General features: G+C 36.9%; 1 protein-coding gene across 1 annotated transcript in view; it reads left to right on the top strand.

Moving 5' to 3' along the window:
* The window catches only part of DCDC1 (doublecortin domain containing 1), a 428,530-nt gene that overhangs the window by 401,410 nt on the left and 9,816 nt on the right, over positions 1–17,304 (top strand). Inside the window, exons 31-34 of the mRNA XM_052652176.1 lie at positions 590–742; positions 1,458–1,559; positions 6,888–7,024; positions 8,289–8,468. Coding sequence (XP_052508136.1) covers positions 590–742; positions 1,458–1,559; positions 6,888–7,024; positions 8,289–8,468 — 572 coding nt within the window. The remainder of the gene's footprint in view (positions 1–589; positions 743–1,457; positions 1,560–6,887; positions 7,025–8,288; positions 8,469–17,304) is intronic.

Here is a 17,304-nt window from a genome sequence, read left to right as displayed (position 1 = left end):
CAGGGATGCTCAGAGCGCAAATAGTGCTTTATCTCAAGCAAAGAAAAACAATGTGGTATTCATGTCTAGTATCATGGTGATAATAAAAATATTATCTAGAATTTTTGGATGCTTGCACAATTAAATAAACTAATTAAATAGACTAATATTTTCTAAGCACTTCCCTTTTTTAAATCTTCCCAACAAAAGAATGAGATAGGTACTATTAATCATTTAATTGATGAATTCTCTGAAGCCCCTTATCTTTGGCTTCGGTCAATTCCTATACTCCTTTCTCCCTTTCTTTGCTTTTTTATCTCTTTACCCTACTTCAGAGTAGATATTTGGGTAAGCTATCTCTTATTTTTTCATAACTAGATACAGTGTAAGAAAGGAATTAAAATGTGTATTTACAATAAAGTTAGTTTAAATTATTTACTTGCATTGAAGTTTCTGATCAAAATTTATGTATTTGCATCTGGTTTTGATGTTTACCTGCTTAAATCAAGTCATTAATGAAGAATGAAATATTTTGAAAAAACAAATGATTCAGCAAGCAAATTTATTCGTTATTCATTGAACAATGATAAATGTGTCATTTGTTTCCCAGGAAACTCAAGAATGAAAGTGAAAACCAAATCATCTCCAAAGTCTGTGACATCTGATAGTTTGGATGATATAGATCCATCTTTGCTCACCCTCATCCTCAGAAATCCTATTGCCATCTGGGTATCTTGTGGTGAACCATTTCTGTCTCCAAATGGTCAGTGTTTTGTTTTTGCTTTCTTTCAAGCAAGTGCATGAAGGGAGAGAGAAATTTTTTGTCACCATAAGAAAACGAATTAAATGTGTACAATGTCAACCTAATAACATCGCATCTATGCAAAGAACAGGCGGTTCATCAATTGACATGTGCACAAGGATAGCTGTACTCTTATATTTGCACAGTTGCCTATTTTTTTCTTACTGGAATGGAGTATTCTGCATAGAAAATGTCTAATTTCGTTGATAAAGAGATTCTTGGTCTATAAGACTGAGAATAATGGTATACGTTAGAAAATAACAAATGAGTTTAATTCACACTGAAGACGACCTGTCTGCACATTTTCATTTTTAAGAATTGCACCCTTTAGGCAGTAGGTGGATGTTTAAAAAATGAATGGTTCCAAGCCAGGCTTTCATCACTTCCAAATAGTTTGTGGAAGTAGAAAATGAAATATGGCTATTGCATATGGTAAATCTATATAATAAAACAGCACTGTTCTTCTTTCCCCCCTGCATTCCATAAAAAAATGCCTTAAGCCCTGTCATCTTTCAAATGAGGTTTCTTTTAATGACCCTTACCTTTTAATTACTTATTTCTAATTGAATCTATTTCTTGAAGCAGAAACTTCTTTTTATAAATTATTGGCTTGCATGATAAATTATTGTTGATAAAAGAATGCAAAATAAAACATCATGTATTTTTATTATTCTAGCTTTGAAGAAAGCAGAAAAAATAGAAAAACAGAACTGGCTTAAAAAGGACAAAATTTTGGCTGATCTAGATGTCATGAAACACAAAATGAGACAGTTAAAAGGTCAGTAAGAACTACATCAAGTGTCACCATGTTTAAGTGTAGTCTCAATTTTCTGGTAGTTTTTTTTCTACCATTAGATACCAGATGTTTAACTGAATATTTTATATTACAAAAATCACTTGAGCGAGTCTAAAACTTAATAATATATCTTTTCAGTACTGACTTTTATACTTGTAAATTTTATATTAGTATGAATATCACATGATTTATATAGATGCATTTTTAAAATTTGGAGGATGTGTGGATCCTGTAACCAGCTTATTGATTTTGAAACAATTCCTGAACTGACATTTTGTGGACTTTGGAATTAGTCATTAACAAAGCTTTCTGTTATTTCTTGAGTATTTCTTGGGAAGAAGTTTTGCTAAATTAATCTGAATAAGGACTGAATCTAAGTTCTTCAAAGATTAGTGTCTTTATCTCAGAAGGGCTCTCTCTTATGCAGCGCAAGATATGTTATTCAGAGACAAAGTGATAAATTGACACTATTAGTCTTCTTTCATTCTTTTTGTCACAGAATCTTAAGTTTCTGATCTTTTATTGTTCCCAGTACTTGAGACACTAAATGATTCTTTGAGGATGAAAGTGCAATTCTGGACTTAGTCTGAGAAGGACTCCCTTTCAGGCTCTGTAATTGCCATAGCAGGATTTCAGCTCCTGAGTGTTTGTACTGTCTGGTGTCAGAAACATGTGAACCTCACTTCAATAAATAAGACAGTTCATTCTAAGTGCACTCTGGGTTGAAATGGCTGTTTTTCAGTTTTTACCAAAAGAATCGTTGCATCTAATTGAGAAGCATCTATTTCTATTGCTAACCTCTACCACTCTAACTTCTGGATATCTTCATTTGAAGGTACCACGGACATGTCTATGATAACTAAAGTTGTCATATCCCCATGTGATGACCGTGTTGTTGTTGTGATTAGTCATTAACTTGTGTCCAACTCTTTTGTGACCCTATGACTGTAGCCTGCCAGCCTCCTCTGTCCATGGGATTTTCCCAGCAAGAATACTTGAGTGGCTTGCCATTTCCTTCTCCCACGAATCTTCCTGACCCAGGGATTGAACCTGCATCTTCTGCATTGGCAGGTGGATTATTTACCACTGAAGCACCTGGGAAGTCATCATATTACTGTTTTATTTCATATCATATTATATATCACACCAATGCCTCCTTTATTTCTTCTGTATACATTGCCACAACCCACTGAGGTATTCCAGCCCAAGGACCTGGGAGTCATCCTTGGCATCTCCCTCTCTTACTATCTTTAAGCAAATATCCTTAAGTCTTATTGTTTTGAATATGTTATTTTCAAATGAGTTCTACTGGCCTTAATTCCTACTACCATTATCCAAGTTCAAGCTATTATTGCCTATTGCTTAGGTTACTGCACCAGCTTTCTAACTGGTCTCCCTGCCTCCCATCTTGATAGTAGTATCCATCCTATGCATAAAGGTGACATTCTGGACCTGGAGTGATAATGCAGAAAGGCAAAGGAGTTACACTACTCCAGGCATAAAACCCTTCAAAGTGCCTCATTATCTTTATGGCAAAAGTGAAAGCCCTTAATATTGTCCTTCATGATCTGGTTCTCTGGAAACCTCTTCATCCCCTTATTCATTCCACTCCACCCATGTGGAGTTTTTTTTTTTTCAGTCCCCCAGACTTACAGGTGGAGAAGGCAATGGCACCCCACTCCAGTATTCTTGCCTGGAGAATCCCATGGACAGAGGAGCCTGGTAGGCTGCAGTCCATGGGGTCACAAAGAGTCAGACACGACTGAGTGACTTCACTTTCACTTTTCACTTTCAAGCATTGGAGAAGGAAATGGCAACCCACTCCAGTATTCTTGCCTGGAGAGTCCTAGGGACAGGGGAGCCTGGTGGGCTGCCGTCTATGGGGTCGCACAGAGTCAGACATGACTGAAGCGGCTTAGCAGCAGCAGCAGACTTATATGCTTTCTTAACTCTGAACTTTTGATACAGTTTAGTTTCCTTTTGACACAATTTAGTTCTCTCTCCTGCTCTTTTGGATTGCTTCTCATAATTTACTTTTCCTCTTACTTTCCTAACATTCTAGGTTAGGAATAGTATGGTTTATCATATCTTGAACCTCCCATCTGATAGCCCTTATCATTTTATTACATACTGGATCATATGACTGTTTCTCCTATGTTACATTATAAATTTTTCTATACCCTTCTTATTTGTCCTCTGAGTATTTGTGGAATTATTTAATTAAAGAATAACTGGAATTTCAACCACTTACCCCAATGAGTTTTCTAAGCTCTATTTAAATTTTTATCCAATTAAATCAATAGAAAGTAACGTTAAAAATAGTACCTGGCAGAGCTGCTTTTATTGAATTCTGATTTTATATTATGTCTTTAACTTTTATTATAATTCAGCATTAAAAAGACATTTTAAAATTCAGTTGGCATCATCTACAATATCACTGTTGAAAACAGTCTATTTGGTCAGATGGTTTCCATTATGGGGGAATCCATTAATGTAGTTTCTCTTAGATAAATCTTGTCTGTCACATTTTCTGCTATTAAATGTAAATTCAGAATAGGTCTTATTAAAATACCTATTCAGAGGATGGTCTTTTCTATTAATAATTGTTGGGATTATGAAAATAAATAAGAACAAGTTTCAATTCAGTTACCTGCAGTCCCTGTTGGATTGTGAGCTTCTTGAGTATTGGATGAAAGAGGAGGTTTGGAAGATATGAATAGTGATGAAATTGATTATATCTTACTATTTTAGCCATTGGTAAATGTGGCAAATGTTCACTGAGCATATACTGTACTAAGCTGATTTTACATTTCATTTGTAAGCATTATCTTTGCTAATATTAATCAAATACTAGTAGTAACTTTGTACAACTTTTATGATTAAGTTATAGATGTCAAATATTTATACATGCTTAACGCAGAATAAATATTCAATAAATATTGAGAAGGCTGTCCATTTTCCCACTTAGGGTCTTAGAAACTGATAAACAAAACTGAGGGCTGGGAGATCAGGCCAAAATATTACCTTTGTTACATATAAAGGCAATGCTGGAACATTGTATTTAGTGTGAGAGCTAAATGGGACTGCCAACTGAAATCCCAAGTGAGGTGGGCTAATCCTTTTAGGCATGTATGGTGCTGAACCACAAGGGGCCCTCCCAATAAAGAAGAGGCCCGAAGAGAGCTATTCAGGTGAGACTTAGAGTCAGAAAGAACAGCAAAGTACTCATGTGCTCTAATAGTTAGATTTGATTTCCCCCACTCCAGCATTCTTGCCTGGAGAATCCCATGGACAAACGAGTCTGGTGGACTACGGTCCATGGGGTCACAAAGAGTCAGACATGACTGAAGTGACTTAGCACACAGCACACACACATGATTCTCCCCCCACCCCCAATCTCATGTAAATAAAACAAAATATGGAAAATATAACAAAAATAAAAAACAATTTGTTCAGTGCATTTTTGGGGTTTCTATTTATTATTCTTACCTACATAAATAATAGTTGGTTGTGAAAACCTTTCCCCAAACCCACACCTTTTGTGATGACATTATGTCCTTTTAAAACATTGTACATCTCCAAAACATGCTGGCTAAAGATACTGGCAAGTCCTTTCATTTTCTTAAGATCATTAGAAACAAATTGGCAAATACCAAATAATGCATAATGTTTTTTGCTGTTTCTTGTTCAAATCCTGGCACTCAACAGTGTAAATGATAAGCTATCAGAGAACTGCCTTTAGTTAAGCAAAATTTTAGTGTTCAAAATGCATTACAAATAAAATATTTATGGAGATATTATCCATAAGAATTTATCTGTCCTAAATTAATGCTACCAGCACATTATGAATAGAGTCAGCTAAAAACTATATTTAACATAAATGTATGTTATGTATTTTTCTGGTGCCACTATGTTCTCCTCCAAAGCATGCTGGCATTGTCACTGTTATTCATTGGCTGTTGATTCAATTATGTTTTCTTCACATCCATAAATTGCATATGAATGATAATAAAGTACATAGAGTTCTGATTTCCCTGAAAAGTCATTGCTGCCACCTATTTTTATTGCTGGATCTATTTTCACAAACTTGAGCTATAAAAGCACCAATGCTTTATCCTCTACAAATACTGAGTTATTTCCAGAGGGCTGTGTTCATAGTCAGAGTATGAAAACCTGCATTTTAAGAGTCCCCTGGCAACAAAATTAGGACTCGACTTCATTTCAGTATTTCTATTATTTTATCCATCTAAGTGTTACTTTCTCAAAGAAGCCTTCTCTGACACAGCAGACTAGGTCAGAAAGGCCTGTTACATGATTTTTTACACACCCTGTACTTCAGGGGTGCAACACACTTACAATCAATTATTGGTGTAATCATTTCCTTGACATTTGGCTTCCTTTCCAGAGTGTAAGCCTTTGAGGCAAGGGCTTGGTCTCCTAAATGTTTGGATTGGCACCATCTAGCACAATGCCTGACTCATAGCTGGTGTTCAACATCAATTTCTAGAAGGGATATACCAGAGAAAACATTATTTGTACCTTAAGAAGTTGGGAGATCAACTTCTCTGAGTCTGAGACTCAGTGCTGAGTATATCTTCAACCCAGAAAAAGGAAACAATTTAATAAGTGTGACCTTTAAACCTCTTTTATAATGATTTAAAGTCATCTAGCTGAAAGAATATATAAATACAAATCACCACGCTTATTAACTTATGCCTGTGATTCTTTAGAATACAGTACTCTAATAAATATTTTCTCTTATTACAGCTTCTTAAGAGCGCAAAGGACACAGCAGAGGTGTCAGAAACTAATCGTGCTCGCAGGGTATTATTAGATAGGAAAAAAAAAGGCCTCCTGTCTCTTGGGTTAATATTATTTTAGCAATACTTAATCCCCAGGCTGCTAAGCTAATTGTGGGGGAAAGGCTTATTATTAGTGAAGAGAACAAAACATATGTTCCATGAGTGGAAGAGATGATGGGCTATATAGGTCATGGATTCTATTTGACTAAATTACCACTGAACCATATCGTGGATGAGAGGCTGGGGCCAGTGTGGAAGTCAGCATGTTATCTTTCTTTTCTATCTGTACAGTGAGTATGCATATCCTGGCTATTTAAAGCCTCCAGCTCCCATATGAAGAGCCATTGTTAGATCTTATTACCTTAGGCATCTTCGCTTTTATGATATATTTAGTATTTTAGCCTCTGCTCCCAAGTGGAATGATTTATGCATAGAAAGCCAAACCAATTTATTTGAAATCTGAACGCCTATCATCAGAAACAACATTTCTAGTGACTTCTTTCCCCAGGGCGGCGGGTAGCAGCATGTCAGCCAGCCACCATGGTTCCCAACAAAAGCCCTGTGCAGCTGGTGGTAGTGGAAGGAGGCTGGACTGAGCAGACTCAAGAGGAAATTAAACTCCTGGACCTCATAAGACATACAGAGGTATGCTGTTTAGGACTCCAGACATTAAAGGCTCAGCCTCTTTTATAAGCTTTTAAAACTACAGTATTAAATTTTTTTTACATTATGCTATTAATTTATTCTTAGCATCTGGTCAGTTATGACCACATAAGCATATGCCAAGCATTGAGTTGGCATTTGGAGAGTAGCTATCTAAGAGACAGCCAGCTCCTAGGAAAGTCTGTTTTGTTTGAATGGAGACCAGAAATTATGACCTTAGCAAAGAAGAGAAAAAGGCCCAGTGGATATGTACAAAGGTAATTATAATAAGTGTAGTCAAGTTGAGCCTTATGGCTTCATTGCTCATCACTCCTAAGGGTATGTCTCAATCTGTAAAAAGAGGAAGGAGCAAAATACTAATTGCAATGGAGACATTCAGAAGTGAGGAATTTAAAAAAGCAGTTTGAGTCCAATTGATTAATCAGTCAGGATTGCCAGAAATAAAAAAGTCAAGACAAGAAAGGTCAGCTGTTGAGAGAGGGTTGGGGATAGAGACTGGGAAAAACTTTTTGCTTTGTGAAGTTTTTCATCAAAATGATGTGTTCTTATTTAATAGGGTTTCTCAAATCGTGAAATGTGTTCAATCTAAATCTTAGGCGTGTGCCCAAGTCAAGGTTACTAGAAAAAAAAAGAAATTGACATTGCTAGAAATATGACTTCTTGCCAAGCTAAGAAGGATAAATCACTGACCAGGGAATGAATGCAAAGCATTGAACTAGGACATGCTTGAAGTAGGATGAAAAGCTGCCTGGCAGGGATCTGGCAGAGTATAAGGGTGGTTGCTGTATTTTAAAAGAGAGAGTAAAGATTTAAACAACAGTCATGTACATTCCCTTAAGCGTTTCTTGGTTAAAGGAAATGATGTTGTGATTCTAATAAAAAACTCATTTGTTAGGTGCAGAGAAATCACTCAGTAGGAGAAACACCATGCACAAATCCAAAAACACATCTCTATTCATTTCTCCAAATTATAAATGAAAGTTAAGTACTTTGCCAAAATAAGTGCCTTATTGTACTACTCTAATGGCTTTTATTGCCTATAGTGATTCACTGAAGCAAGGGGAATTACAGAAGAATCAGTGATAGGAGATGGTAATGTATTTCCTAAATTTTTTCCAACATAATGTACAGTGATAAGATATTCCTATCTTTCATCATATCCTTCATACACACACACACACACAACACACACACACACACACACAACAGACAGTTCTCTAACCATGGCACTCTACTTTTCTTACAGGCACACCTTTCTGAAGTCCAAGAACTGCAATCCAAGAGAAATTCTCTTATTGCACCTAAATGTACAGCATTCAAGCAGAGCAACCTGTATAAACAGCCCAATGCAAAACGAGTATGGATTTACCTAAATGGAGGCAGACTTGAAGATGGCACTTATGCCTGGGGCAAAACTATTTCAGAGGTAAATTTAGTGTGAAAGGAGAATGTTTCATAAGGCTAGGTTCAAATTCCAACTGTGGCATTTCTAGATTGTTAGATCAGGCAAATTATTTTACCTCTCTAAACCTCATTTTCAAATCTGTAAAATGGGAGAGTAATACTTTCCTCACAGGGTTGAGATGATGATTGAATGAATTTATGTGTGTGAAAATCTGGAGTACAACTCTGCGTGACATAATGTGTGCACCAGAATATGATTCTTGGCTGGCAGAGAACAATAACGGTTAAACCCACAGCAGTCAAAGAGTAAAATCTAAACTTGAGAATAATTTAAAATAGTTTTCCTCTTCCATTTTAAGACTGGTTCACAAAAGTGTGATTATCCTCTAGATATGTTTTCTGTGGGGAAAACCACAGTATTCACTAGAGGAAACCTTTCATATTCTTGATGCCCAGAGTCTGAGAATTATGGCAGACTTTCCACTTTCCAAAATTAAAAGACTGACTAAGGAAAAGATGAGTAACAGTTCATTTATTGTTTGCAATATCAGGATACAATTCTGAAATTTGATATTTGTCTTCATCTTTAAATAAAAACTTTAGGTACCTCGGAAATGGATTTTGGTAGAATTTCAAAAATTCTTATTTGTTGTAGTGATATCTTACATTGTAAAAATGTTCTTATTATTTTGTGAAATGTTTTTATAACTTTTTGTGGGACAAAAGGAAGTCACATAAGGATGAGATATTGGTGGAGGATGGAGGAAAAGGCAAGACAGTGCAACAGATGAGCCTGGAGGAGTTCATAGAGGCTGCTGGGAGCACCTAGAGTATCAGGGGCTCTGCAGAAGGGCTGTGCCCCTCATGGTTGGTGATTTCAAAGTGTGATGGAGACCACTCTACTTTGACAAGGACTTTGAATAACAATTGTGAAAGCAATTACATCTCAGAAGTTGACAACAGATTTGCTGTCCTTGAGAAAGAGAAAAATGCACACAATACATTCAAAACTAGGAATATAAGCAAAGGGACTTTATACACATGAAGAAAAAGAAAGTGGTTTTTTTTTAAATGAATGAGAGATTTTTTAGGAGAGAATATCCTAGAACCATTTCTGTAAAAAAGCTGAAGCATTTCTCAGAAAATCACAGTTTATTAAATCGTACCTAACCATTGCAACAAGAACTCATATGTTAGTGAGGGCATATGAAATGATTAATAAATAAAGAGTAGAGCAGAGACAATAGAATTAAAGATAGACTTTAAAACTCAGGAGAGCAAAAACTTACAGTAACTTTTTAAAAAATTACATCCACCTAGTGAAGGAATGACTTTTGGATTTATGTGACTCTCACGTAGCATGTAAAAGGCACTCCATACATATTATTCCATGATCATACAATTATTTTATGAGCTTTGTACATAAAGGGCACTGTGCTAGATGCTGTAAAGTATTACTCTAATTTATGTGTGTGAAAAGAGTTTGAAAAGTTGATAGTGTAGTGTAATTAATTGACAGGTTAACCTCAGTAGTCATGATAGCAATAGGAGACATAAAATAGCACATGAGCCTTGTTCTCATTGCGTTCATATTTACAATTGGCAACACATTTGAAAACACATCAAGCTTTCCTTAGGTTTATAGAGAAATGGGCACTCTCATGTTAATAGGAGTGAAACTTTTTGCAGGACCATGTGGCTATACAAATCATATGAAAATGCACTTCTGTTATAGAATCCTATCCCAAGGATATTTTCTTGAATTTGTGCAAAGGTTATTTGAGAATAGTATTTATCATAGGTTATTTATAGCATAGAAAGATTATAAATAATCTCACAAATAGGGAGTTGGTTAAATGAATTATAGTATGTAGAATGGGATATTAGAAATAAAATCAACTTTAGAAAGAATAATGACAAAAAAGATGTTCAAGATATACTAAATGAAGGAAGCATAGTATAAAGCATATAGAGTTGAATTCTATCAACATGTATGCACACACATTAAAGAAAAAGACTGGATGGATTTTATTTTTGGAAGTGTTTATTGGATGGTCTTATTACTGGTGATCTAATAGAGACGGTCTTTCTTTAGTATGTGTTTTTCTATGTGTTCCATATTTTGTTATGCTGAACCCAGATTGTAAGAAGAATGCATTTGCTAAGGGAGGTGCCACTTCTTTTAGAGAAGTACTAACAGCATGTGATGAAGTCATCAGTAGTCCATGCAGGAAGTTCAATAGTAGTTCAGAGGAGGGAACAGCGTGCCCACCTGGGGTGAAGGAGAAAGCTCCACAGTGGACTTGATCAGGACCTCTGATGGAATTTGATCAATGGGGAAGAGTCAACATTTAGGCAGAGTAAGGATGAGGAGCAGCACACACAGAGGTATGGGTGTTAGATTCATAAACCAAATAAGTATTAATAGATGGTACTTGAACTAAGAAATAGGGAGAGATACAGACAACTGGAGAAATTGTTTAAAAGCGTGTATGGTGGACACCATATACTCTCTGTATATTCTCCGTGGGCTGCTATAACAAAAAACCGCAGACTGGGTGGCCTAGACAACAGAAATATATTTCTCACACTTCTGGAAGCTGGAAATTCCAAGATCCAGGTGCCATCAGGGTTGGTTTCTGATATGGACTCTCTTTCTGGGTGGCAGATGGCTGACTTCTCACCACTGTGTGCTCACACAACCTTTCCTCTGTGCTTATGTGGAGAGAGAGAGCGCACTCTAATGTCTCTTAACCTATGAGTGTGAGGGAGGACACAATTCAGTCCATTACACTACCCCAGACTAAGTCCATTACACTACCGCAGACATGAGCCACTAGTTGTCTCTGAATCAGGCAATGGCATGGTAAAGCCAATGTTTGGAGGAGATTAATGTGGCCTTGGTGTATAGAAGGACACTTAGGCAATGTCTAGAAAGCTTTCTGCATATTATTTCTTCTTTTGTTTTGTTAAAAAAATGTTCTTTCTAATCTCTTTCCTTTCCTTTTCCATTCTGTGTTTGTTTTTAGGGATCTGTTTGAGATTCTTCGTGATCAATTAGAAAAGTGTCTTTTCAGGCCATCAGCCTGTAAAGAATACTCCAGGAAAATGGACTGTGGGTGTGAAACTACAGGAAGAGTAGGGTTCAGATTTTACTGGGTGAATCTGGCTAACAATGCCAATTCCAGAGAAGCTCAGAGTTTCAGTGGCTGGTACTTTCACCCGAAGGATGAGGAACAGAATGCTTTTCAGAGTGCTTCCCTCTACTTTCTACAATGAAACCCCCAGATGGTGTTTGAATCCCATTAATGCAGGTTTTCCCCTCAACTTCTTTCACTGCTGTGGCTATTCTGGATGATTTAACCACATGCTTCCTACCCAGTCTTTGAACGTGGCTGGAGCATCTCTCATCTCCAGCTGCTGCAGGGTCATTTGTCATCAGTGCATCCCCTGCCCCACAGGGTTAGTGGCTCTTTCTTCAGGGCCATCATATTTCTCTGATTTATGCCTGTCCAAGCCTTCCTTCTGTGGCCCTGTAGCATCTGTCTTCTCCCATCCCTGCAATATCTTTCCGATTCCACAGAATTTCAAAACCAATGTGCTCTCTCACAGCCAAGCAGAGTTCTGAATGCATGAGTGGAAGCTGAATGAATGAGAAACAGAGTTTTTTTTAATTTGTAGAGGGCAGTACCTCATGTCCTCAGGGAGTATGAAATAGTTCTGTGGTGCCCATGTGCACCACCCTGAGAGTACTGGGTCTATGAGAACTCACAAAATAGGTGAAGAATTATGTAAAGAGCATTGCTCGTTTATTATAAGCTTTTGTTATTGTAGAATTTAAACATGTAATTTATATTACCCACTTTAAAGGAGGAACTTGAGTAAATTTACATATATTTGAAAAGCTGAGAATTAAGAACATCATTAAAGGTCAAAAGTTAACTGGACATTTTAGAACCTAATTGTACTGAAATGTCTTTTTTTCCTCCCAAATTTATTTTTTTTAAAGATTTTTGTAAACTCATTAACTGAGGCTGGTGTAAAATAGATCTTTGTGAAAACCAAGTGAAACGGCTATAGATTTAACTCCTATTTGTATTTAGTATACGTTTCTATTAAATAACATTCATTCACTTGATTATAATGGGCTTCCTAGGTGGCACTAGTGGTAAAGAACATGCCTGTCAGTCCAGAAGACATGAGATGCAGGTTCGATCCCTGGGTCAGGAAGATCCTCTGTAGGAGGGCGTGGCAACCCACTCCAGTATTCTTGCCTGGAGAATCCCATGAACAGAGGAGCCTGATAGGTTACAGTCCATAGGGTTGCAAACAGTAGGACATGACAGGCAATTTAGCATGAATTTAGCAATTTAGCATGAGGGCACCCACCTAATTATAAACAGGAAACAATTTCTATAGACTAGAGAAGGCAATGGCACCTCACTCCAGTACTCTTTCCTGGAAAATCCCATGGATGGAGGAGCCTGGTGGGCTGTAGTCCATGGGGTCGCTAAGAGTCGGACATGACTGAGCGACTTCACTTTCACTTTTCACTTTCATGCATTGGAGAAGGAAATGGCAACCCACTCCAGTGTTCTTGCCTGGAGAATCCCAGGGACAGGGGAGCCTGGTGGGCTGCTGTCTGTGGGGTTGCACAGAGTCGGACATGACTGAAGTGACCTAGCAGCAGCAGCAGCAGCAGTGACATTTTAGTGGTAAAGTAGGGCAAAATAGAAGAGTTATCCTTATGTAGGATTTTTTTCAGGGCCTTCCGGAGTGGCACAGGCAGTAAAAACTCTGCCTGCAATACAGGAGACCCGGGTTTGATCCCTGGGTTGGGAAAATCCCTTGGAAAAGGAAATGGCAGCCTACTCCAGTATTCTTGCCTGAAGAATTCCATTGTCAGAGGAGCCTCATGGGCTACAATCTGTTGCAAAGAGCTGGACAAAAGTGAAGTGACTTAGCAGCAACATCAGGGTTTTTTCAAGCTGCAGGAATCTCTTCCAGAGACCTATCTACATATTTCTAGGACAGCTCCCCACTTCTCCCAGTCAAGGTAGAAACTCAGTTATCCTACTCTTTGGTTGTCTTGGAGCGGAAAAAAATACATAATAATAGCTGCTAGGACTGAATTGTGGTCCCCCTTTCCCCCACTTTCAGTTCTTATGCTAAAATCCTAACCTCCAATGTGATCGTATTTGGAGACAGGGCTTTGAAGAGGTAATTAATGTTATGTGACCTTAAGGGTGGAGCCCTAACCTGAAATAATGTGTGGGTTTATAAGAAGAGAAAGAGAGATTTCTCTCTTTTCTCCCATCATATGAGAACACTACAAGAAGGCAGCTGTCTCTTAGCCAGGAAGAGCTCTCACCAGAAACCATACTAAACCACAGCTTGGTCTTGACTTAGCAGCCTCCAGAACTGGTGGTATTTGTTTTGGCAGCCTACGCAGAAGATAGTGACTATTACTATGGAAAATTTAGGAAAACTGCAAAACTGTATGAAACCATATGAATCTGTTGTAATTAATATGAAATTTTGGATTATTTGAATAATAGATTATTGTTCTATTTTCTAATTGTAGAACAGCATACAGTCATTTTTGCATTAAAATTAGAAACACAAAAAGCACCAAGAAGGAAATGAAAATTCTGACTCCCACAAATAACCACAATTATTATAATTTTAATAGATCTATTCACATGGTTTCTATATATTTATACATTTGTTTGCCATTGTCATCATGTTAGACTACATTAATATGTGTTATTATTCATCAAACAAGCTCTTGTAACTTTTTGCCTGCATAATTTAATATTCTTTATCAAAACATTATTTTCAATGACATCATCATGTTCTGTCAAATGGTTGGATTATTACTTACTCATCCAGTTTTCTATTGTTTGCCATTTAGATTGTTTCTAATTTTGCTATCATAAAACACAATCCAAATAACATTACCTACACATAAATCTTTTTAAAATTTCTGATTATCTATGCCAAATAAATTCTTAGAATTTCTAGGTCAAATTATGTAGATGTGTTGGAGAATTTTGACAGCTATCATCAGATTGTTTTCTAGGAATATTTCAGCACCTGATGCTCCCACAAGTTTGAATGAGAGTCCTACTAACATGCTGTTTACATGAGTAATCAACAATGCTAATTGCAGTCACTTAGAAATATGTATTTGCAAGTTGACAGGAGAGAATGTTATATCCGTGTTTCAATTTATGTGTCTTCAATTACTTGTAACAGTGATTTTTATTTGTTTTGCTTGGTTTTTACCATTTATTAGTAGTCTGTGAATATTTTTCACACTAATATAAATTTTCTTTTTCTATGGCAATAAGCTATGCATAACTTGTCAGATTTATTATGACAAGTTTCCAGTTTGCCATGGTGTCTGAGAGATTTTTTAATGTGCAGAAATTAATGTATTTTTAAAGTTTATTCTTAATTTTTCAAGTTCCAATAGTATTTTACTATCCTTATATGATATAAGACTTCCCTGGTGGCTCAGATGGAAAAGAATCTCCTGCAGTGTAGGAGACCTGGGTTTGATCCCTGGGTCAGGAAAATTCCCTGTAGAAGGGAATGGCTACCCATTCCAGTATCTTGCCTGGAGAATTCCATGGATAGAGGAGCCTGGTAGACTATAGTTCATGGTGTTGCAAAGAGTCAGACACAACTGAGCGACTTTCACTGTTTCGTGTCATAAGAGACCCAGATGTATAGAACAGTCTTTTGGACACTATGAGAGAGGGCGAGGGTGGGATGACTTGGGAGAATGGCATTGAAACATGTAATTATCATATGTGAAACAAATCACGAGTCCAGGTTCAATGCATGAGACAGGGTGCTCGGGGCTGGTTCACTGGGATGACCCAGAGGGAGGGGATGGGGAGAGAGGTAGGAGGGGGATTCAGGATTGGGACACACGTACACCCATGGCAGATTCATGTCAATGTATGGCAAAACCACTACAATATTGTAAACTAATTAGCCTCCAATTAAAATAAATAAATTTATATTAAAAAGAATAATAAAAAATAAAAACAACAAACAGACCAAAAAAAAAAGATTCATCTAATTTTTTCTTAAGATTTTTATAATTGTCTGTTTCCCTCTTATTTTTCAAACTGTGTAAAACTTTTTTCTGGTGTAAAATTTGAGTGAAGCTATTTTCTATACTTTATTTTGGGCTTAAAATTACTATCTCAGCCCTACTTACCGAATAATCATTTTTGTTCTTCCCAGTGAGTTGGAATACAAACTTTATGGTTATATATACTGAATTCTTATTAGCGTCTTCTTTTAAGCTGATACTTTTAGAATTATTATAGCTTTAATATATTTTAAAATCTGATAGGAGTTTCCTATTGTTGTGCTTTTCAGTTTCTACTTAATTACCCTTGTCTGCTGATATTTTTAAAAATTTCTTTCTTTATTCATTTGCTTTGGCTGTTCTGCGTCTTTAGCTATTGCTGCCCAGGCTTGTCTCAGGTTGTGGCAAGTAGGGGCTGCTCTCTAGTTAAGGTGCCTAGCCTTCTCACTGAGGCGGCTTTCGTTGCAGAGCACAGGCTCTGGTGCACGTGGGCCTCAGTGGTTCCAGCCTGTGGGCTCAGTCCTTACAGTTTCCTGGGCTCTAGCACACAGGCATAATACACGGGTTGCTCCATATAATGAGAAACCTTCCCGGAGTAGGGACTTATCCATTTCTCCTGCACTGCCAGGCAGATTCTTTACCACTGAGCCACCAGGGAAGCCCTGTTGATTTTTATAGTTGAATTTTGTAATTGCACTTCAGCACCCTAAAATCATCCTACAAAAGTTTTGACTATAGCTGTGTTAGGCTATTAATTACTTTCATAAGAATCGACACCTTTTAGAAAATTTGATCCTCACAGCCAGATTGAATTGTGTGACATTGTTTTATATATATATATATATATAAATATTTTTATCCTTCAATAAAATTTTAAAATTTTTATAGCGGCCTAATATTTTAAATTAATTGTCACTCTGAGTAGCTTTGATGTTGGAATGAATTGTATTTCTTAAATACATATCTTTGGTGAATAGCAACAAAAAACAATCAATGCTTTAGAATTTATTTTGTGTTTGACAACTTTATTAAGCATTCTTTTTATTAATTTCTCATCCATTTACATGAATTTTCTAAGAATGATATCATATTAAGTTCATATGGTGATGATTTTACCTATTCTTTCAGAACCATTTCTTTTATTTTGATTTTGTTTTATTGTATTGATTAATTAAAAGATGCTTGCTCCTTGGAAGAAAAGCTATGACAAACCTGGACAGTGTATTTAAAAAGCAGAGACATCATTTGGCTGACGAAGGTCCATAGAGTCAAAGCTATGGTTTTTCCAGTCGTCATGTATGGACTTGAGAGCTGGACCATAAAGGAGGCTGAGTCCCAAAGAATTACTGCTTTAGAACTCTGGTGCTGGTGAAGACTATTGAGAGTTCCTGATACTGGGAAAGATTGAGGGCAGGAGGAGGAACAGGTGACAGAGGATGAGGTGTTTGGATGGCATCATTGACTCAATGGACATCAGTTTGAACAGACTCTGGGAGATAATGAAGGACAAGGAAGCACGGTATGCTTCAGTCCAAGTAGTTGCAAAGAATTGGATATGACTGAATGACTGAACAATAACAAATATAGTGGTAAAAATAAATATCCTTCAGTTCAGTTCAGTCGCTCAGTCATGTCCGACCCTTTGCGGCCCCATGGACTGCAGTACGCCAGGCTTCCCTGTCCATCACCAACTCCTGGAGTTTATTCAAACTTATGTCCATTGAGCCGGTGATACCATGAAGCCATCTCA

This window comes from Budorcas taxicolor, chromosome 15 (assembly GCF_023091745.1).
Source record: "Budorcas taxicolor isolate Tak-1 chromosome 15, Takin1.1, whole genome shotgun sequence".
NCBI classification, from domain to species: Eukaryota; Metazoa; Chordata; class Mammalia; order Artiodactyla; family Bovidae; genus Budorcas; species Budorcas taxicolor.
Note: the sequence above shows the minus strand (reverse complement) of the source record. Positions and strands in the feature narration are given on the sequence as shown.